Genomic DNA, 23,589 nt, shown 5'->3' with positions numbered 1-23,589 from the left:
ATGTTGAGACGGAAGAAACTAACGTAAATTAAGGTCAGGTGGGTGGCAAGAACCAAGGACATGTTGTAGTGCTAGTTCCCACCTGTGGAGTTCTGAAAAACTGGTGTCTGGGGGAAGAATCTAGATGGTGCATGTGCTGAAACAGGCATTGAGGTCATGATTGTCATGTTGTAGAGCATGCTCTGCAATGGAATATTGCACGTTACGAGTATACAGCCTCTGCCTATGCCCATTCATCCTAATTGATAATTTGGTGGTAGTCATGGCAATGTAAAAGGCCAAACAGTGTTTACAGACAGCTAGTATGTGACGTACCAGGTTGGTTGGTTGGTTTGTGGGATTGGAGGGACCAGACTACTAGGTCCAACGGTCCCTTTTTCCACGAACTTTAAACACCCACAAAGAATAAGAACAAACAATGGAGATGACAAGATATGACACAGGACAAGAAAGACAGAGACCAGACAAAAGAAATTAAAATCACACCGAGTGTGACAGTGGTTGGCCGACCATAGAAACAAAAAAGGAAAAGTCAATCACCAAGAAATGCACCAAAAACCCCAGTCTAAAATTGTAGGCGATTAGTCCAACAAGATGTGGACCACCGTCAAAGCTGACCCGCAGCGACATAAAGGTGCATCCTCGCGGCGCAATAAATAGTTGTGTGTTATCGAGGTGTGGCCAATGCACAGCTGGCAGAGGACAACAGAGTCCTTGTCAGAGACACGCAAGGAGGAGCACCATGCACCCGTAGCCTCTCTGATAGCCCGAAGTTTATTGGGTGAAGGAAGGGTGCTCCATTCTTCACCCCAGGCGCGAAGTACCTTCTGCCACAAAACTGACCTGAGGTCACTCTCCAAAAGGCCAATCTCCAAGGCTGGTGCACCGACAGCCTGTTTGGCCAGCATGTCAACACATTCATTTCCCGGGAGGCCGACATGACCCGGGATCCACACAAAGGCCACAGAGCGGCCGCAACGGGCAAGAGTGTGGAGGGACTCCTGGATAGCCACCACCAGACGAGACTGAGGGAAACACTGGTCGATAGTTCATAAAATACTCAGGGGGTCATTACAGATAATGAAGGTCTCACATGAGCAGGAGAGGATATACTCTAGGGCGCGAGAGATGGCGACCAGCTCGGCAGTGAAAACACTGCAGCCAGCTGGCAAGGAGTGTTGTTCATAATGATCCCCTAGAGTAAGAGCATAACCGAGACAACCAGCAACCATCGAACCGTCAGTGTAGACAACGTCAGAGCCTTGAAATGCATCAAGGATTGAAAGAAAGTGGCGGCAGAGGGCCTCAGGAGGGGCTGAGTCCTTCGGGCCCTGTGTCAAATCAAGCCGAAGGCATGGACAGGGCACACTCCACAGGGGTATGTGCAGAGGGGCCCGGAAAAGAGGTGGGAGAGGGAAAATCTCAAGCCCAGAGAGAAGAGCTCTGACGTGAACTGCAATCGTACACCCTGACTGGGGCTGCCGTTCCGGAAGATGGACAACCGACTGAGGGAACAGGAGACGATAATTGGGATGCCCGGGCAAACTACAAATGTGTGTAGCATAAGCAGCCAGTAATCGTTGGCACCAGAACTGCAACGAAGGGACACCTGCCTCCACAAGTATGCTGTTGACAGGGCTTGTCCGGAAAGCTCCAGTGGTGAGTCAGATCCCACTGTGAAGGATGTGGTCCAGCAATTGCAATGCGGAAGGAGATGCCGAACCGCTCTCATAATCTAGACGGGACTGAATTAACGCCTGGTACAGTCGTAGCAGGGTAGACCAATCGGCACCCCAGCTGGTGTGACGCAAGCACTGGAGAGCGTTAAGGTGCCGCCAGAACATCTGTTTAAGCTGCCAAATATGAGGGAGCCAAGTCAACTGGGTATCAAAAACCAATCCCAAAAACCGATGCGTCTCCACCACAGCAAGAGGTTCGCCGTCAAGATAAAGCCATGGCTAAGGGTGAACAGTGCGTCACTGGCAGAAATGCATAACGCGGGTCTTGGCAGCTGAAAACTGGAAGCCATGCGCTACAGCTCAAGACTGCACCTTGCGGATAGCGCCCCGCAGTTGCCATTCAGCAGCTGCAATGACAGTGGAGCTAAAGCAAGGCAGAAATCGTCAGACGTTACCACCGCCGCAGCTAGCCCATTAATTGCAATTAAAAAGAGGCAGACACTTAAGACAGACCCTTGCAGTACCCCATTCTCCTGAACTCGGGAAGAACTATGGGAAGCCACAAATTGCACGTGGAAGGAACGAAGCGACAGAAAATTTTGTATGAAAATCTGGAGCAGACCCCGAAAACCCCAACCATGAAGTGTAGAGATGATGTGATGTCACCATGTCGTATCGTATGCCTTCCACATGTCAAAAAAGATGGCGACCAGATGCTGACAGTGGGCAAAGGCTGTACGGATGGCAGACTCCAGGCACACCACATTATCGGCGGCAGGGCGACCCTTACGGAACCCACCCTGAGATGGAGCGAGAAGGCCCCGCTGTCCACCTCCAGTGGGTGCTTGCGAGGATTCAACAGTGGATGCGATCTGGCCTGGGAGCCGTGTCACGGCAAGTGGCTAGGGCACTTTGGAATTCCCACTCACTGAATGGAGCATTGTATGATTCAGGATGTCGCGTGTGAAATTAAATGCTCCAACGTTCCAACCGCTCTTTCAGGGAGTGGAAGGCCAGTGGGTAATTCGCAGAAGCAGAACTCTGAACAAAATGCTCTGCTAAGCGGTTTGGAATTGTGTTGAGTCAGTACAGAAAGCTCCATTCAGTGGAACCGCAGGTACACTGCCGAGGGTCCGATAGCCATAGAGTCGCCTGACCTTGGCCCAAACCTGCGATGGAGAGGTACGGAGGCCAATGGTGGAGACATACCTTTCCCAGCACTTCTGCTTACGTTGGTGAATGAGGTGTTCCAATGAGGGATGCCACTTTGTGATGCTGGAGTGTCCACCTGCTATCTTTAATCGCCTCAGTGGTCTTGGGCGACCACCAAGGCACAGTCCTCTGCCGAAGGGATCTAGAAGAACAGGGAATGGCAGATTCTGTGGCAGTAATGATGCCAGTGGTGACCGAGTGAACCACCGCATCAATGGCATCATTGGTAAGAGGCTCAATAGTGGCAATGGAGGTGAACAAGTCCCAGTCAGCCTTATTCTCAGCCCATCTGCAGGGGCGCCCAGAAGAGTGATGCTTTGGCAGTGACAGAAAGATCGGAAAGTGGTCACTACCGCACAAGTCATCATGCACACTCCATTGGACAGATGGTAATAGGCTAGGACTGCAGATCGAAAGGTTGATGGCTGAGTACATGCCATGTACCACACTGAAATGTGTGAAGGCACCAGTATTTAAAAGAGAAAGGTCGAGCTGTGACAATATTTGCTCAACGATGCTGCCTTGTCCTCTTGCCACTGATCCACCCCACAGAGGATTATGGGCACTGAAATCGCCCAGTAACAAAAAAGGTGGCAGCAATTGGTCTATCAGCCCAGCCAGGACATGCTGTGGGACATCACCATCCCGTGGAAGATAGAGACTGCAGACCAGTTGCAGCCTGAGGTGTTCACACCCGAACAGCGACAGCCTCTATAGGTGTTTGTAGAGGGACAGACTCGCTGTAAAGAGAGTGAAGGACGTGGATGCACACACCACCACATACCCTCTCATAAGCCCGGTTCTTATAACAACCCCGATAGCCACGGAGGGCAGGAGTTCGCATCACCGGAAACCAAGTTTCCTGAAGAGCAATGCAGAGGAAAGGGTGCAGGCTGAGAAGCTGTCGGAGCTCAGCAAGATGATGGAAAAAACCACTGCAGTTCCATTGGAGGATGACATTGTCCATGGTCAAGAAATGTGTGAAGGGACCGAGGAGGCAGATTACACCATTGGGTCACCTGCTGCCACCGATTGAGTACTGATGGGAGTGACATCCATCACGTCTGAGGGACCGGCAAGATCTAGGTCCTCAGCGGATACCAGATCTCCACCGCGACCTCAGATGCGGAGCTTGTAGGTAGCAGTGGAGTGGGTGCCACCACCATTTTCTTGGTCTTAGGGGTCTTTGATTTCAATTTCTCACGCTGTTCCTTCAGTTGCCCTTGCTGGGAGGGCTTCTTTGATTCAGTCTCTGGGACTGAAGAGGACTGAGAAGCCCTACGACCAGCTACCTGGGGCTTCTTCAGCCCCTGACGGGTGTCTGGTTTGCCACTGGTAGGAACCTGGGAAGGGAGTGACCCAAGGGATCCCTTCATAGCGAGAGAATTCGAAGAAGACTTATGCTTCTCCGGCTTAGAAGTGGGGACTGGTGTCCCCAATGGTTGAGGGGGTGCTGCTCTCGAGGTAGGTGGTGTGGGAGCAACAGGGAGGGAAGTGCCCCCCACCATCAAGGGGGCAGGTGTGGTCCTTCGACTCTGAGAGCTGACTGTATGTGGTGCAATGGATGGAGCTGTCTAAACGGGAGTCACAACAGTGGCGGCATAAGATGACGTCATGCTCACGGGATGAAGCCGTTCAAATTTCCATTTAGCCTCAGTGTAGGTCAGTCGGTCTGGGGTCTTGCATTCCATTATTTTCCGTTCCTTCTGTAGAATCTTACAGTCCGGCAAGCAAGGGGGATGGTACTCTCCGCGGCTGACACAGATGGGAGGTGGGGCACATGGAGTATCGAGATGGGATGGACAACCACAATCACGACATATGAGGCTGGAAGCACAGCGGGAAGACATATGGCCAAACTTCCAACACTCGAAGCACCGCATCGGGTGAGGGATATATGGCTTAACATCACAGCGGTAGACCATCACCTTCATCTTCTCAGGTAATGTGTCACCCTCGAAGGCCAAGATGAAGGCACTGGTGGCAATCTGATTATCCCTCGGACTGCGGTGGACGCGCTGGATGAAATGGACACCTCATTGCTCTAAGTTGGCACGCAGCTCGTCATCAGACTGTAAAAGAGAATCCCTGTAGAAGATAATGCCCTGGACCATATTTAAGCTTTTATGGGGCGTGATAGTAACAGAAACATCCCCCAGCTTCTTACAAGCGAGTAATGCCCGTGACTTGGCAGAGGATGCTGTTTTTATCAAAACTGACCTGGACTGCATTTTTGACAAGCCCTCCACCTCCCCAAACTTGTCCTCTAAATGCTCTACAAAGAACTGAGGCTTCATGGACACAAAGCTCTCGTACAGACTAGATACCAGGGCAAATACGTCTCACTGTCATTCATAGCCTTTTGTTCCTCCCATGGTGTGGGCAGGGAGGGGAATGATTTGGGGTCATAGATGTTTGCATTAAAGTGAGCCCTTGAATGCTTAGAGACTGCTGGTGGTTGTCCACCAGCAAGAGAAGATGTGCCACGCTTCATTGCATGTCATCCACCCTGATGCCACCTACTCCGACCAAGGGCCCTCCCCACAGATGCCACGCAGCCACAGCAAGGGCCACCTGGCAGGATGGCCATTGCCAGGAGTCCCGATCCCCAGGGAGATAGGCATCTACTCCTTGGCATACGTGGGGAGTTAACAGCGCAGGCATCAGTAGAGTGATCCCTGTGTTGTCAGGGGGCTATAACCAACAGGATACATGGCAGCCTCACCACAATGGACTGGCTATCGTGCTGGATATTAGGCGGCAAGTGGTCCATGGTCGTCGTCAGCGCAGAAAGCGACACTGCACAGTGCATGGCGGAGATCGCACTCAGAAATGTATCTTCACCCAAGAGATGGTGAGCGAGCAGGACTGCAATGCAACGACAAATAAGCTGGCTAAAGGTCTTAATGTACAATGGACACAACGCACCAAGTAAGGTGCCCTTCCCAAATTGGCTTGCTCTTCGGAATAATTTTGAAATATGGTGGTCAAACCCAAGAGGGGACCATCACATAAGGGCCGAAATGTTTTTCAGAACTCTGCGTGTGGGAACTAGCATTCTAGCATTACAACATGTTCTTGGTTCTCACCACCCAACTGGCCTTATTTTATAGTAGTTTCTTCTGTCTGAGCATTTCTTCACAGCAACTACTCTTTTCTTCATTCTGTATTAGTTTTCTGCATCTTTGATTGTCTTACCTGTCTATTATTCACGAAACCCCTCCCACCTCTGTCACATACAGTGCACTTAGCTTTTCACTCTTATTAACTCATGCATGATGTTTATGGAGTAATCTCTGTCTTACATATTACCCTGTCTTCCACCTTTAAGCTCCCAGGTTTGCAAATCTCATCCGATGCAGTCCCCAACAATCAGTCTTTTCTTCTCATCCTGTCTGGTAAGTCTCTCCTGACGCACGATTCTTGGTGACTTTCCCAAATCTACCCCTTTTTCCTAGACCTCTCCAGTCCTTTCCCTTCACCCCTCTTCCTTCCCTTCAACCCTTCTGTCTGAAGAAGGAGCCATTGGCTCCAAAACTTTGCCTAACTATAACCTCCTTTTATGTGTCTGTTCTGCCACCACTTGGTGAGTAGATTTTTCATCTACACAAATTACTAAGAAATTAAATGGAAATACAGGCAAATAAACTTACATCTTTATCCACAAATAAAACTAAAGAGACAGGTTGGATGAAGCTGCAGATATTGAAAAGAATGTTTCATTGCAAATTTCTCTAATGTGAGTACAAGCGTGCATTAAACTGTTGTGTGAGTCAATTATACGAGGTGTGGCCAGAAAAAAACCGGACTAGTACTGGTGAAACAATAAAACGAATGCAATAAGGCTGAAAGTCGCGTGGCCTGTCACGTGACTCTCGCTCCGCCTACTGCTCGAGTTTCATCTGCCTCCTGCACTCAGTCTGCCCGTGGCGTCTGTTTTAAGTAGTTGACGTTTTGTCTGTGCGTCTGAAAATGTTGAGTGTACAGAAAGAACAGCTTGTTAACATCAAATTTTGTTTCAAACTAGGAAAATCTGCAAGTGAAACGTTTGTAATGTTACAACAAGTGTACGACGAAGATTGTTTATCGCGAACACAAGTGTTTGAGTGGTTTAAACGATTTAAAGATGGCCGCGAAGACACCAGTGATGACACTCGCACTGGCAGACCATTGTCAGCAAAAACTGATGCAAACATTGAAAAAATCGGTAAACTTGTTCGACAAGATCGCTGTTTAACAATCAGAGCAGTGTCTGAGTTAACAGGAGTTGACAAGGAAAGTGTTAGGCAGATTCTTCATGAAAGTTTCAACATGAACAAAGTGTGTTCAAAAATGGTTCCAAAGTGTCTCACAATTGAACAGAAGGTACGCCGAAGAATGATTTGTTCTGACATCCTGGAAAACATTGAAAGTGATCCCACCTTCTTACAAAATGTTATTACTTGCGATGAATCGTGGTTTTTTACTTACGATCCCGAAACTAAACGCCAATCGATGCATTGGAAAACTTCTGGTTCTCCACGACAAAAAAAAGCACGAATGTCAAAATCGAAATTCAAGGCAATGATGATTGTTTTTTTTTTTTTGACATCAAATGGATTGTGCACATTGATTGGGTACCAGAGGGACAAACAGTGAATCAGCATTACTACATTAGCGTCCTGGCTACCCTACGTGAGTGAGTTCGGAGAAAACGGAACGATTTGTGGAGAAAAAAGTCATGGATCCTTCACCAAGACAATGCCCCAGCTCACAGTGCGTTGTCAGTGAAGACGTTTTTGGCAAAACACACCATTCCCATCTTAGATCATCCACCCTACTCACCTGATTTGGCCCCCTGTGACTTTTTTCTTTTCCCTAAAGTCAAGTCAGCTTTGAAAGGAACTAGATTTGAGACTGTTGAAGCAGTAAAAGAAAAAGCGATGGAAGTAATGTATGGACTTACCGAAAATGATCTGCAGCATTGCTATGAACAGTGGAAAATTCGTATGGAGCGGTGTAGAGACCGAGGAGGAGAGTACATTGAAGGAGATAACATGAAATTGTAAATAATTGTAAATAAATGTTTTTTCCAGCATCAGTCCGGTTTTTTTCTAGCCGCACCTCGTAAGCCCATTCCGCTACTCCATCACTCATATTTGGCAGTGTGAACATGTTTTTTATGATCATGTAAATTATGTCTTCATCTCACAAAAGTTCATATTACTTAACAGCAGCAGCTTAGCAATTTAAAAAAAAAATTACGTAAATGGTCACATCCTGAATAATGTTTCACATTAAATAAAATCTTGAATTTTATCAATGCATACACCACCGAAAGCTTACTGCTTATCACAATATAAACAAGGCTTCATCAAAGAATGCTGGTAAAACATGTGAATTTTATTGAATTATATGACATCTTTGCTTGATATATGGTCTTGTATAATTGTCATAGCTCCTGTAACGAGCAATGGAAGTAGCAGATATGGGAAGGATGAGAGGTCGGTAATGTGCCAAATTTTTGTCATAAATGCTCTCTCCACATGCCACAAGCCCTTCTTGTTACACACTACATATTCCACTAAACATGGATGTAAATATCTATAAGATAATGTCTTATTCAACCACAAAACAACATGTAACTTACACAAAACACTGTGGATGCCAAAGTTGTCCATGTGAGTTCACTATCTTTTCGTGGGGTTCAAATCCCTCCCCACAGCGGGAGCAGAACATATTTTCAAGAGGCATGCTGACACTGTAATATCAAGTTTAATAATGAATTAAAAAACAAACTTGATCAGAAAAAGAATTGTCGTCATAATTATGACAACTAGATCCTTATGTCCAGATTTAACAAACAGATTTTTAAGTGTTGAGGTTTCAAATCATAAAAAAATCTTTTGGACAGCACAATGGTTGAAAATCCCTTATTTTCAATCATGGAAACCAACTGAATAAAACACTGGCATAACTGTATAATACAGCATGGCAACTGACAGTTTGATTCATGAAGACATATAGTCAGATTATTCGAAAATCAAACACCTTTATAAATTTGAATAAAAAAGTGAAAACATTTCATTAGTACCTTTCCCCATGTTTCTGGACACGTTTATCTCTATCCTTTTCAGAAGAATCCAAATAAACCTTGTTCACAAAATCAGACAGTGTCACTTGATTATTTTCTACTGAAGTGTTATAGTTAGTATATCTTCTTCTATCAGGAGACTTCTCTTTTCTTCGCCGATATAAAGAACTCTGGTTAATTAACAAGTTATTAGTTTCCATGATCAATCTCCTCTTCTGATGTTTAGAGGTATAATAGATCCTTAGTCAAAATTAAAAGAGTGAAAATTAGATTATAACTAAAATACTGTTTGCAAATATTGTAATAATTGGGGCAATATGTCTCTTGGCCATCTGTCTACACATAAAAAGTCATATCACTGTGTAAACACACCTCAGTCCTTTTATCAGTGTAAGGTGTAAATACTTTGATAAGCAGCAAATGCAGAGATAAGGAAGCACAACATAACTATGAACAGTTTTCATCGAGGAAACTGCGAAGGAATGCAGAGTTGTTTTTGAAAATGGTCCAACAATGAAGAGAGGAATTCCAATAATGTATAGAGTGTTAAAAATGAATAAAATTCGAAATAATTACTTTGGAGTTATATGGAGCAGACAACTGCAAGTGTATATAAAGCATTTATCTCTTGTGCTAGAAGTCAAATTTCCTGCACGGTTGCAAAACAAATGTGGTATTATTTTTGCTGGCTTCACTGTGGATAAATTTTTGTACAGTTAGATATATGTCAGCCCAATGCCAGTTCCTCAAATACTTTGTGAGTGGCAGTTTGGGGGGGGGGGGGGGGGTTAATCACACATCTATTTATATAAGTGATAAACAACGTAGCATCAATTCAAGTTACAAAAGCACAATGAGTAGTTAATTTCCGATAGAGTAGATGTAGATAGATTAAACAAACATTCAAATGTGAACATGTATAATAATTATTAATCAATTAAAATTAAAAGATCATATTAAATGAGTCTTTGTACTGACCCTGGCATTTGTAGATTCCACTCTTCCACCAGTAACAAAACAAATGCTGAACTCCTGGAATGAAAATGTTTTTCAAAAACATGTAGACCAATATGACTATCAATTAAGTAAAGCAGAACTGGTTATGCATGATTCATATTTTAATTTTTTACATATATATGCATTGGTTAATAGGTGTAATGACTACATAACCATCTCTTTTCTCTACTTTTCCCTAACGGTTACTGTATTGCTACAAGAAAAAAGACCAAATCAATGTTTACCAGACTTTTCCACTTTTCTCTTTGTGTCCACAGATCCATTTCCCTACATTCACAGATATGACAATGATATTTGTGACTGGGGTAAGAATCATAGTGCTCACAATTTAAGAATGTTTTACATTATAAGATTAAATAAAGAGCATTTACTGTAAAAGGAAAAAAAATCTGCTTGGTAAAGTAGAGCATATTCAAAGCAGAAGTGTCAATTGCCCAACAGCTCTTGTGAAACATTACCCTGATTCATCTTAGGCAATACAGTATTTACAGTCATATTAAGTATTTTTTCGGAGGGTAAAGGTAAAATTGCCCTTAACCCAAGGATTGGCTTGAGCGCTACAGTATTTTACTAGGTATAGTCCTATTTAAAGTGGTGTTACACTGCCTTCCTCCACCTTACTAATTGACTTTCCCAGCCAGTTAGAGGGGGACATACAATTTAATGTGGACTCCAAAACACTGTGCAATTTGTAGTTGTTGGAAGAGGACTGACACTTCAAGTTTATAATCTGATGGTTATCCACAAAGGCAACGGTGACCAGGCCACACTTTTTCCAGGGGGGGGGGGGGGGGGGGGGGGGGAAGTTCTATACCAAGATTCATATATTTAACTACTTTCACTTCTCAGTTTTTTCTCTCCCCTCTTCACTCCAGAACAAGGCGTTTCTAAATTGGATAGTTACTCCATGAAATCTTTTTCATATACACGCACACGATCTCGTAGTGATATGACATATTCTTCTTAGGCATAAACTGGTTATAAATCCACGAGCTTTAGGCCAAGTGCACCTTGGCCCATGTCTTTGTCATTACAACTCCATTTAAAGAAACACTGCAGCGAAAAAACAGCATATCCTTGTGTTCCCTAAAAGTGACTGTATCACCTCAATTGCATTTCTTACTTTATTTTTCTCTGTCTGTTTTTGACCTCTGTGTAGCTCAAGGAAAAGTTTATTTTTTAGTTCTCTGTGCAATATCATTCTCAAACATTGGTTCTCTCTGTATTTTTATTGTATTTTGCATAGCTCTATAGTGTTAGTAGCCTTCCTGTGCAGTGTGAGAAATATAGGAATCAGCTATGTTGTAGGTGGAAACTGATATCAATTAGTTCTCACGTAATAATGTACTGTAAAGACAACAGCTGCATGCATAAAAAAATTCATTTATGGTAATAATTCCATTAAATTTGCAATTTTTACTATATTTTCCTTTCTCATGCTATCAGTTTCAAGGTGCCTCATTACAAAATGGTTGTAGTACAAAATCAAGCTGTCAAGAGTACACAAAATTAAATAAATAAATTAGATTATCTTACAATTTCAATAAATATAAACAGAAGAAGTCACATATTAATGCATCAGGTCATAGTGATATAACTGTAAAAAATCTCTTTCATTAAAGCTGCAGTGCTCACGATAAAACGTGTATTCAAGTGATGGGGCATTCTTCTGCAGTGAAAATCATGTGTGATTGGATGCATCTAATTGGAAGAACAATTTTTTATTTGTTGTTGCATAAAGTATTTGTGTAAGTGTGTGTACTTATCGCCAATGGCATTTCACTGTATACCGTCTTGGGTATACACCAACAGAAAGAGGCACTAAATCACAGGAGTATATGTTAGACCTCTATATCATAAATGTTACTTTAATTTTCGTAAATGGTACAGCCCTTTGAAATATGTGTATTTTGTAAGTAACGCTTAAAAAAAAGTAGAGAACAAAAAGTATAACAAATAAAGCAAAAGTACTAGAGACCTGGCAGATGTTTAGTGTTAAAGTTCCCTCTTAGTGTGTTGAAATTTAATTGACACGCGCACACTTATTGGCTTCCTTTAACTTACAAATTGAAGATAAAAAACACTAAATTTAAATTACTTTTTCCACTTAAAATATTTTTTACCTAATTTGGAAAGTCTCAGAACGCTATCTTCTCTGTCATATTACCAGATACTACTGTTGTAGTTATAAAAAGTATCTTCTCAGCGCCAGCTATCTGTATTATGTGAATATTTACTACTAAAACCATAAAAAATTGCATTTTTACAAGTTTTAATGAATTATTCACTCGAAAAACCCCATCCAAAAACTTTTGAGAATTATACAAAATATTGTTGGTTAATATGTTGGTAGTCAGTGCAAACACTGTGGGCAATATTTTTCTGTGTAAAGCGTTAAAAATTTTTTCAACATTCTGCATATTTTGCAACACTAAATTTCTAAAGTAAAATGCACATGTTGGCAACACTGTTTCCAGTGCTCTTCTGTTTATAACAAACGAGTGAGAACTTGCACATAAACTATTCTGCATCGAGTTTTCTGTTTGGTGTGAATTTTTTGTTAAATACAATGCCAGTGAGAAAATACAGTAGTGAAAGAGTGAGGCATGTGAATTATGAAAAAAAGACACAAGAAGGTAGCGTTTAAGAAAACTGAAAAACACTTTACAGTTGTTGGAAATTCAGATACTGCAGAAATATCTTGGTGCTCAAGTGGTGATGTTTGGTTTGTTGCGCGGTCATCAGCACCCGAACAAAGCCCCAATTTTTACACAGTCCACTCTAGCCACTGTCATGAATGATGATGAAATGTTGAGGACAACACAAACACCCAGTCCCCCAGGCAGAGAAAATCCCCAACCTAGTCAGGAATCGAACTCCGGACCCCGTGATCCACAGGCAGTAACACTAGCCAGTGGACCATGAGCTGCGGTCTTTGTACTCGAGTACCAGTATTAGCACCACATCCATTGTACAGGAATTATTACATTCACTACAAGAAGAAATTTAGTGAGAACCCACCTGAATGATCACCATCACCTGAATGTGAAACTGAAGAAGACAGCGCAGACTTTTATATTCCTGGGCGAAAAGCTGCTGATGTGTTAAATGTTAGCATTTATGTTGTAGCCCCTACTACATCCCCCCTTAAACGAACAGGAAAGGTAAGAAGTGCAAGAAGAAAATAGTATATAAAAAGAAAAGTGGGAAGGACTAAAACAAATTTTATATGAGCAACATCTTCAAAACTTTGTGTAGTATATAATGTAGATACACTTGGTGCAGAACCTGAAGATATTGATATGTTCATGAAATCTCATGTGTGGTTTCAAATACTGCTATCTCAGGAACCACCTATACTGAGAAGGTACATTTACTGGCACTAATACCAGGTAGCTACTCTAAGCAGCAGATATAGAAATATATACCCACTTCCTCACATTATTTTATTTCAAAAGCTTGTAAAATAAAGAATGACAAACGTATTTTGGAATACCCAATTCTTGCTATGGGTATCCGTTACAACTGATATGCTTATGGTGCTCTGGAATATTAATTACGTAAGTGATGACAAAGATTGCAGCAGGCAAAGTCCTAACCAGGTTGATGTTATCTCTGTCAGTCAAATGATGAAAAAGTTAAAAAGATAAAAATGTATATGACAAGATCAATAAGAGAAGCATATCTCCTAATGAAAAAGGAGAACCCACATTTAAAAACTGGTCTCTCAAAATTCTGCTACTTGCAACCAAAGTGGGTAAAATGCCAGCCAGGAAGTATGCACATGTATTTCGTGCAGTATTTAGAAACTTGTTTGTTTCGTCATAAGCAGTGTCACACGAAGGAAGTACACAGAGATGGGCCTCACGCTTTTGTGTACATGTCAAGAGCTGTAAATGTTGGTTCCAGGAGTGTGCAATATGTCCTGGTGCTGAAGTGATGGCTGTTGAAACATTACATCTTCAAGATACTGACAGTGACATAACCTATGCATTTTGGGGGGGAGGGGAGAGTTGGTGAAGAGGACAGTAGAGCCAGAGAAGTTTGATATAGAGGTTAGGCACTGGGTCATGAAAGGAATAGCTCACCATCATATCCAGAGGATTCATAGACAGGCCACAGCAGAAGTAAAATCAGCCACATCGTGGGATGTGTCATACTGACACATTAGTTCTTCATTTCGACTTTGCTTGGAACTGGTCTGTTGCTTTGCACAACGAAATTGTAACTTACCAATGGCACACATCACAGTTATCAATATTCACATGTGTTGCTCACTTCCTTGGAGCATCACACTGTTTTCCTATTGTCAGTGGTGATCTCATTCATGACATTGCACAAGCATGCTATTCTGTAAGCATGACAATTGATGACATAGCATCTAGAGCTTACGCATTTCTTAAATGTGTATATGACTGATGGCGCAGCATCTCATTTTAAAAATCACTTTCAGCTTTATGAGCTTAGTTAACACTGTAGTACAGGAATTAAGACAAAAAAAAATGGATATTTGCAGCTACAGGTCATGGAAAAAGTGCATGGGATGGTGCATGAGGTCTCTGAATTAATCTCCAGCATGAAGCTGTTGATGCTATAAGAGATGCTGCTAGATTTGTACACACCATCTCAATATTAGTAACACACATGAAACTCTTAATTCTAAATGAAAGTACATTAAGGGAATTCTGTTCACAAAAGAGAGAAGAGTGGTCTGCTATGAAGCCTGTGGTAGTAATTCAATCAGGTCACTACTGGGTTGCATCCCAGAGTGGGACATACATTGCAAGAACAAGTCTCCATGAAATACAGCCTGTTACTGTGTGTGAAATGCAGAGACCACAGTATGCATTATAAGACTTTGTAGTGAGCCACTTCATTTATTATGTGTGAGATAATCAGTGGTGGGTGGGACAGGTAAGTCTCTCTCATGAGCTGCAAGATATAACCCTCTCCTTTACGACACCTCATGGTCCTGCCAATGCTTTCAAATTGTCATCAAAAGATCAATGCGCCATTCTCATTTCCCAAGAACTGCTCTTGTTGGAACATTCTTGTTCGTGTGCAAATTCGCTTGGCCTATACAAGGTCAATGAGAAGCAGATGGAAAAAACAAATGAACTCCCTTCAACAATGCAGTGTTAACTGTTACATTGCAAGCAATTTTAATTGACGGAAAGTCATGAAGTAGTAAAATCATGACAGAAGACCATAATAATTTGTGAATAATATCATAAAAAGAAAAATGGGTATAAATATTCTATATCTAATTATTGTTATAAAATACTTTCGAACAAAATTATGAATTGTTTTCCCCCTCACTTATAACATAATAAAGTAATTATTTTTAGTCAGAAATACCAATTTTGCATGAAATTTACTTAAAATCAGCAATCAATTGAAATATTTCAGTGTCTATGATTTTTTGGCCTTGAGAGTAGAGCTAGGTCTACCTAGAAATTTTCTACATTTTGTACAGACAAGTATTGCCCACTCTGATTGTACACTGCCTAAGTACAATGACCAACTAACATACCATGAAATTTTTAGAACATTTAGGAGGGGGGTGTTGGAGAAAATAATTTCAAAATAATCAAATTCTTTCAGATCTAAGAAAAATATTTTGACAGTTTAAGAATTTCAAGCATTAATGTCATAGCTGACAGTTAGTATTCCTCCCACTTTATCATTTCTCAAGACAGTTAAAATCCTGTGACTACTCATCTTTTCAAAACATAATTCTGAAATTCACAAAAAGTTACAAATTTCCAGTTTGTTTTTCCAAACAAACAAAAATAAATAAATAAAATAGAAAATGAATAAAAAAGTTCAGAAATATGTCTGTACGAATCATGTGTCATAGGACTGGGAACAAGATATTTATTAAAAATAAATTTAGATCCATCACTTTTGGTTTGTTTATTCCAATTTTTCAATTTCCCCTTTCATTATGACATTTTCACAAATACTCTCAAAATGGTTCAATGGCTCTAAGCACTATGGGACTTAGCACCTGAGGTCATCAGTACCCTAAACTGAAGAACTACTTAAACCTAACTAACCTAAGGACATCACACACATCCATGCCAGAGGCAGGATTTGAACTTGCGACCATAGCAGCAGCGCGGTTCCAGACTGAAGCACCTAGAACCGCTCATCCACAGTGGCCGGCTAAATACTCTCATTTAGAGAGGTCTGTAGCATTTTAACAAATCATCAGTTTTGGAGAGGTATTACATGCAACTTTGACATATATTTCTTCAGCAAACTTTAAAATAGTGATGTCACACTTCCATTCTTGATTTGTGTGATTTGAGATGAAATTGCCCCACAGTTTTATCATAATTATATTCACAGAATGAATCTTTCACTCTGAAACATGCTGCCAGATAACAATTGTGTGCCACACCAGGACTCAAATATGTAACCTTGCCTGTTGGGGACAACACTCTTGCTGACTGAAATATTGAAACATAACATGCAATCTGACCACAAAACTGCAATTTTGCCAGTATTAGTCTTCTATTTTCCACGCTATATCACATAACATGAGTGCTATGTAATTTCTGACTTTGGCACTACTTCAGAACAGTAATGCAGTCTATGCAAGAAAGCCTAAAAAACTGAATGCTTCTGACAATTCTTGGGTGCAACAGTATTAGAAATATCTTACACACTAGTATGTGTATATTTTAATGTTTGTGGCAAATTCTTACATTAATGTGTAAATTTTTCTACACATCACATAACATTCAGCTCTTATTCCTGAGAGATGGGCATATATTGCTGGACTATCACTCCTGGAAGGTAGCGTATGGTAGAGATAACCTTTAGTCACAGCCTGACTAACTTATACTAAGAGACCACCAGTTGCACTAATCAAATAAATGAAAATTTGTAAGAGCAAAAATACACGCAGCACGCACACATTTATTTATTCGTCCTTTGACCATTCAGCACAACTGTATAGGACAAGTATGACATATTACAGAGATAATACATACATATATAAACATATAAAAGTACAATTGGATTAGGCAAGGTTAGAAATATGAAGTTATTGTAAACTGACATTTACAAAATGTGACTAGAGTTTTAATTTTCAGGCAACTTGACTAGATGTGCAAACAGATGTCTCACAATAGCTTATGGTGTCCTTCATGATGAAACTGTTATTCACCAATAAATCATCTTTCCAAGATGGCCATAGTTTTAGGTACAAATCGATTCCATGTGCAAAAATAATTCATTCTGTACACAAGTATTACTATCCGTTCACGCACTAAAACTGAGGTTTGGGCATTCTCTGAGAAAGTTGTCGGAAATAGTTCATTTACACTGTCACTACTAAATACTTGGTTCTAGGCTTAAATTTTAGGACAAATAACTCAAATTACATTGACTCACAATTGTAAACACACTTAAACCCTACAAACACTTAACTATTCTTGTTCTTATCATTTATATTAACTACCATAAAATCAGTGTACAATAGCGAAAAAAAATCAGTGTACAACTTCCTTTTTTTCAGTTACACAAATTTTCTGAAATAACATAAAAAAATCATGTAGTTTCTTCCCACTTAGTTTAAATACATTTTTGAACTCACGGCTAAAACAATAATCATATATTGCAACTCATTAATATAAATTAACAAATTTAAGGTTATTTAGTGCAGTAATCCTTATCAAAACACAAGTCCGTCCGTCTGTCTGTCTGTCTGTCTGTCTGTCTGTCTGTCTCTCTCTCTCTCTCTCTCTCTCTCTCTCTCTCTCTCTCTCTCTCTCTCTCTCTCTCAGCAGTGCATGATTAACAGTAGCAATATATTGGTAAAGGCACAGGAAAGAAAGAACTATGCTCTTCTGATACAGATGAAAGAAGCCAGAAATGAAGGAGGGAAGTTGAAGGCTGGGAATTGGCAGCTGGTAAGAAGTGTGGAAGAGAACATGCTCTAAGATTTTTATATTGGACATGAGAAAAAGGAAATTAATATGTTGGAAATGGCACATATGACAGCTCATTTGCACACAATACTATGATATCTATTGTTACATCAGTATACTGGGTTTTATACGGTGTGGCCTACGTCGCAAAAGGTCTGGGAAAAGGAAATTGGTAGAGGTAATTAGTGTGAGTACAGTGGGTCGATATTGAGTGACCTACGGCCAAACTCCTGTTAATGGCCAGAAGAGAGTCATAGCCCCTTTACGAATAAAACAGGGAGTGACAGCAGAATAAACATCAGCAGCATACAAAATGAAGTCAATCACTAGTAAGAGTAACAGCAACCAGGAAATGAACACAAATGAGAAGGGCAATACTACTATCAAGCCTGAAAGAGGCTCTAAAGCTTAACAGTAACAAGACATTGCTAATGTAAATAGAGGGCATAAGACAGAATATACAGATTGTTTAACAATGCTACACTAAAATGTACAAGATTTAAGAAGCAAGGTGGGTGGACTTGAGGTGGTCCTTAATGATAATGTTTAGGATTGTAAGTGCTGTGAATCAATGACCATTGGTTAGAGGAAATATAAAAAAGTGCTATACTGGATCAGAATAACAAATACACAGACAGTTTAGCATGGAAGGGAGGAGAGGGAGAGGAGGAGGAGATGATGTCAGTTTGCCATTACATATACAAGCAATACAGCTCTGGTAGCAGCAGTAGTAGTGCAGTTCCATTGGTTAGAGGAAATATAAAAAAGTGCTATACTGGATCAGAATAACAAATACACAGACAGTTTAGCATGGAAGGGAGGAGAGGGAGAGGAGGAGGAGATGATGTCAGTTTGCCATTACATATACAAGCAATACAGCTCTGGTAGCAGCAAGTAGTAGTGCAGTTCCATATGAAGTACATTCATATGTTCGCCTTTCATGTCCAGAACTGAGTTTGCTTTGCAGGGTCATAATTGTCTTATTACTTTACTAAGAAATTTCCCCGTTAGCTTCACATATTCTGTAAAGGAAACATAATTACCGAACAGAGAAACAAACCCTATGAAACAAATGGCAATAATTATGTTGAGACCACAATTGCCATTTGCAGCTGGCCATCAGAGTAAGCAAAGCAATATGACAACTGTGCACAGGGGGGGAAAGGTGTGTGCCAAACTCATGCTCTGATTGGTTGTTGCTATGATAGCTGTCAGTCACTTTGTTATTCTGACCAACATATACTACCAATTACAGATTTCCGAAGATAAGCTGCTTCTGTAGACAAATTAACAGATGTGTCTCAGTACATATATTTGCTAGAATGGGCTGTAAATAAAATGAAATAAAACAAATGGAAGAAATGCACTGAAAAAGGATGAGTGCTGCATAACCTAACAAACTGGAATCATTAGATGTGTTAGATGCGGTGAACTCTAGCATGTGATACACTCATCTGCTTTGATCACTGATGTAACCATGTTGTGTTGCGTAACGTCATGATGGTGCATATTTAAGATGTATCGTGTTTGCAGCGGGCTTATTGCAAGTTACATGGTGGTGCACTCTACTGTGGAATGCTTGTTTCTACATAACCAGTGAGTGTTAAGTGATACTGGACTCCTTGAGTGAGTGCTGTTTGTGGTGGTGGTGGTGGTGGTAAAGAGTTATTTTGATGTTGGCAGTTGTGGACAACAGATTTGATTTCGGTGTTCAGAATTAGCATTGTGTGTGTTATTTGCATTTGGAGATTTAATTTTTTGATTTGTTTTTTGTTAGTCATGGATGTTGCAAAGAAGTTTACAGGCACATCTGTGCATGTCATAATGGTGGATGACACATTGAACACAATTTAATTCCTACAGTTATTTGGGTTCAATTGCTGAGTATGTATAGTCTTATGTTTGTGGAGAAGGATGAGATTGACCAAAGCTGCTGCATCTCAGACCAGGGGCCTGTGTATGTGGCATAACATCTGTCATTCTATCTGGAGCAGTTTCTCGTTTGGGAAGTCTAAGCTGCTTGTTTGAGAGACGTAGTGAATGACTTATTGTTTTTGCTATCACTAGATTTGTGAGTGTGCTATCTTTGGTCAGTATGTATGTTTGTATGGGGTGTGTGTGTTTATGGGCACAATTGTGTGTTTCTTGTACACTGGAATTGGTGTTTAGTGTGATTATTTATCAATTTTCTTTTTCAGTTGTGCTGTTAGTTGCTGGTAATTATCTCAGACTGAGTGGTGGCTTTCATGGAGTTTATTTTGCTTACTTTGATGAAGTTGTGTTTTCAATGTAAGTTATACAAGCGAGTTTTGATTTTGCAGTACTTTTACTGTCAATGCCTTTTTTTTCTCCACAATTCATCTCTAGTTTCATTTTGCAATTCTTTTAGGATTTGTTTACTGGTATCGGTCTTTCAAGTTGAAACATACATCACAACTCAAGTTTTCGATTCTCATATTGTTGTATGTTTTGAAAAACCCCACGGTTGTGCCATTAGTTTCAATATTTATTAGGGGAGATTTACACATTCTGTACTTTGTGATTATATCTGGGCACCATGAGAACACTATTAACACTGGTCGCCATTCTGAATCATGTGAGAGTTGCATTTTGGAGCGTGGTACGGCGTCATGGTCAAAGCTGATGGATGGTATGAAATGCCCTGATTTATCCACTGCATGTGTATATAGATGAGTTACGGGTAATTTTTCTGGAAGTCCTTTAAAATGAACTTCAAATCCAACCAAAATGCTTTTACATTTAGAAACAGAAACATTTCATACAATTTTTTACTGTGAGCAATAGTCCACACCAAAATAATGTTGTACATTAAAAAGAAATAATAACCAGAGTAGAAAATTCCAAGTTCTTGCATGCACATACTGATAAAAATTTTACATGGAGAAACTATATATATTAGATCGGTGAAAACAGTTAATGTGACAACTGAAATGTTAATATATTTTCATTCACTGATATCTCACAGGATAATAATCTGGGCAACTTCTTACTTATGGAAAAAAGTGTACGTTGCAGAAAGGAAAGAACCGAAAGCAGATTTAAATGAGGCATTCGCAGATGTGCATCTTGCAGGCACCTGTTACAGCAAATGTGAATGTTAACCACTGTGTGAAAGTACATTTAGTCACTGTTGAAATTTGATACCAACAATCCATCACAGTTTGGAAGTAACAGAGATAGTCATAAATATATCACAATCTTGTTTAAACCATGGTAGTGTGTCACAGAGATACAAGGAACTGAAGTGGAAGACTCTTGAAGATAGACGTAAACTATCCTGAGAAAGTCTACTAACAAAGTTTCAAGAACTGGCTTTAAATGATAACTCTAGGAATTTTCTACAATCCCCTATATATTGCTCACTTGTGAATTGTAAAGATAAGGTTTGAGTAATTACTGCACATATAGAGGCATTCCCACACTCCATATGTGAATGGAATGTGAAGAAACCCTAACGACAATGGATGTACCATCTGCCATGGACCTCACAGGGGCTTGCAGAGCATAGCTGTACATGTAGATGAAGAAGAAAAAAAATGATTAATGAAATACATATCCAAAAACCTCTGAAATCTGTCCATTGAAATAAAAGATCTGACATATAGCAGAAGCATTTTCAAATGTAAAGTCAGGTTGTTTGTTTAACAAAGCCTTCTGAAATATAATCGAATTCTTGAACAGAAATAAGTAGTCAACTTCAAACTGTAAATAACTAGAACATGCATATATTTTATCTATGGAACATTGAAGTAACTAAGAGAGCACAGGATATGGACAACAACTGACAACCTATTTATGGCAAATGTACAGCTATGACATTTAGGTAACAAGTATTGCACTTTTCCAGAGCATAAGAAAAATAAATTTAATGCATTGCCTTCTAAAGCAAAGCAGTAGAAACAGCTGGAAAATTGTTAGATCCAACCACTTCTACAGCAACGAGGAATACAAAAATTGGTTACTTGACAGAGGACTGATACTTTGTTCAAAATACATGTAATGCACTTTTTCAATGCTCTCCCCTCTCTCACTGCAGATGGGTATAGTTAAGCACTTCGCCAATTTCTGAAAGATATAATTTTTATTATATCTTTCCCCTGAAAGATTTCACAGCTGCAATATTTTTTTTACAAACAAATGTAAATCTGGGTATCAAGCACACATTTTGTGTATGTGGATAACTGGTACCAGATAGATAGTTTGCCAGTGATGACTCTAATCACACTCGGCATTGTAGGTAAAAATAAAAAAAAAAAAACGGCCAGACACGAAAACTCAGCTTGTTTAAAATATATTGATTGTCAAAGTATATCAAGCACGTGAAAAATTTATGACTAGTTGCATGGACTCGTCTGGTTCATGACTCACTCATACTTTTTGCCCATCTCACATTTGGGCTCATCAGTTACTCAGTATATATTGCTTCTCGAACAGACCATAATTTTGGTCTAAGCCGAAAACATTCTTTTTTTCTAACACGTACGTATTAAAGCGAAGTATGAAGATGTACTTGATTCCTCATTACTGTTACTTGGACTGAATCTGTTGAATGCAGCAGGCCTATTGCTGTCGATGCTGAGGCTAAATTGTCACGTATTGGTTTCTACAAAACTTACAACCACTAAAACAATTATCAAGGTAAACGTCTAGTCATTAGTTGGGGCACAGTAAACGACTTCTTGCAAGCAATCTACGTGATAAATTGTACTAGTTACAGAAACTGGAGAAACACTATTCAACCTCTACTCTTTAATGTGTCAAAAAGAGGTCCCACAAAAAAAGTAGCAAAATTTGTTCTATGTATACAACAGTACAATACAATACGTACACCTATTTGTACTTATATATTGAACTGTAACAGCCTCGAACTGCAATTTATAAGTGTCTTAGTCTGTTCGTTCGATAGCTGTACAAGAGCAGATGCGTAAACGTTCTAATAACCGAGATTGGGGCATAATTATGAAGAAAACACTCTGATTCAAGAATGCGCTATATAAAACCCTTCATGTCTACCAAAATTAGTGAACAACTTCCAGGTATGCTAGAGAAATTAGACTGTCGTAGCTCTTTCTCTGCACTTCTAACACAAATAGCTTTACCTTAGTTTGACAACAACTCACTGCCACGCCTCTCTAGTCACAATCGCAGCCCAGCTATCTTCAACCGTTCCCATATTTGGATGCGTGAATGCTAAACGCTAAAATCTTTGCAGGTTTCGGTAATCTTTGAGTTCGTTGTTATGACTGAGGTAGAAGATCTTTGAGACCCGCTGAGGGTGTGCTCTTGTAGGGTAAATAACAGCTGTGACAGACATCGTCAGGATGAGAGTAGTATGAGGAGCGCAACAGTGGAATACAATTCGTATTGTTCATACACTTAGTCAATGAGAAAAATTTTCCTTCCGATGATTAGCGACATAGTCGTCAATTTTTGGCTTTAAGTTTCCCTACTACTTTGAATCACAAGCGGGAAATTAAATAATGAGCAGCTGCTGTACTGCTATTTGAAGTATTGGTATGTAAGTGTGCCGTGTATTTATTTATTTATTTATTTATTTTCTCAAGAAAATCTAAAACAACAGTATCACATGTAAGAATGTGACCAGCTGTTCGTCACCGTTAATGTTATTGTGTGTATCAAATGGAGT

At 40.2% G+C, this 23,589-nt stretch overlaps 2 protein-coding genes across 4 annotated transcripts in view; one reads left to right on the top strand and one right to left on the bottom strand.

Moving 5' to 3' along the window:
- The window catches only part of LOC124776750 (LIM and senescent cell antigen-like-containing domain protein 1), a 66,021-nt gene extending 42,875 nt beyond the window's left edge, over positions 1-23,146 (bottom strand). For both annotated transcript variants that reach the window (XM_047251876.1, XM_047251877.1), the window contains exons 1-3: positions 23,042-23,146; positions 9,943-9,996; positions 8,521-8,631 (exon numbers count right to left, since the gene is read on the bottom strand). In XM_047251876.1, coding sequence (XP_047107832.1) covers positions 8,521-8,631; positions 9,943-9,950 — 119 coding nt within the window. In that variant the 5' untranslated portion in view covers positions 9,951-9,996; positions 23,042-23,146. The remainder of the gene's footprint in view (positions 1-8,520; positions 8,632-9,942; positions 9,997-23,041) is intronic.
- A 59-nt stretch (positions 23,147-23,205) lies between these two features.
- LOC124776749 (protein brunelleschi) overlaps positions 23,206-23,589 on the top strand; it is a 249,179-nt gene continuing 248,795 nt past the window's right edge. Inside the window, exon 1 of one of the 2 annotated variants that reach the window (XM_047251873.1) lies at positions 23,206-23,456. The gene's annotated coding sequence lies outside the window, so the exon portion shown is untranslated. Of the gene's footprint in view, positions 23,461-23,589 lie in introns of both variants that reach the window. The other variant, XM_047251874.1, reaches the window with a different exon arrangement.

This window comes from Schistocerca piceifrons, chromosome 2 (genome assembly GCF_021461385.2).
Source record: "Schistocerca piceifrons isolate TAMUIC-IGC-003096 chromosome 2, iqSchPice1.1, whole genome shotgun sequence".
Taxonomy (NCBI): Eukaryota; Metazoa; Arthropoda; class Insecta; order Orthoptera; family Acrididae; genus Schistocerca; species Schistocerca piceifrons.
The sequence above is the reverse complement of the archived record's forward strand: the minus strand, read 5'-3'. Positions and strand labels throughout refer to the sequence as shown.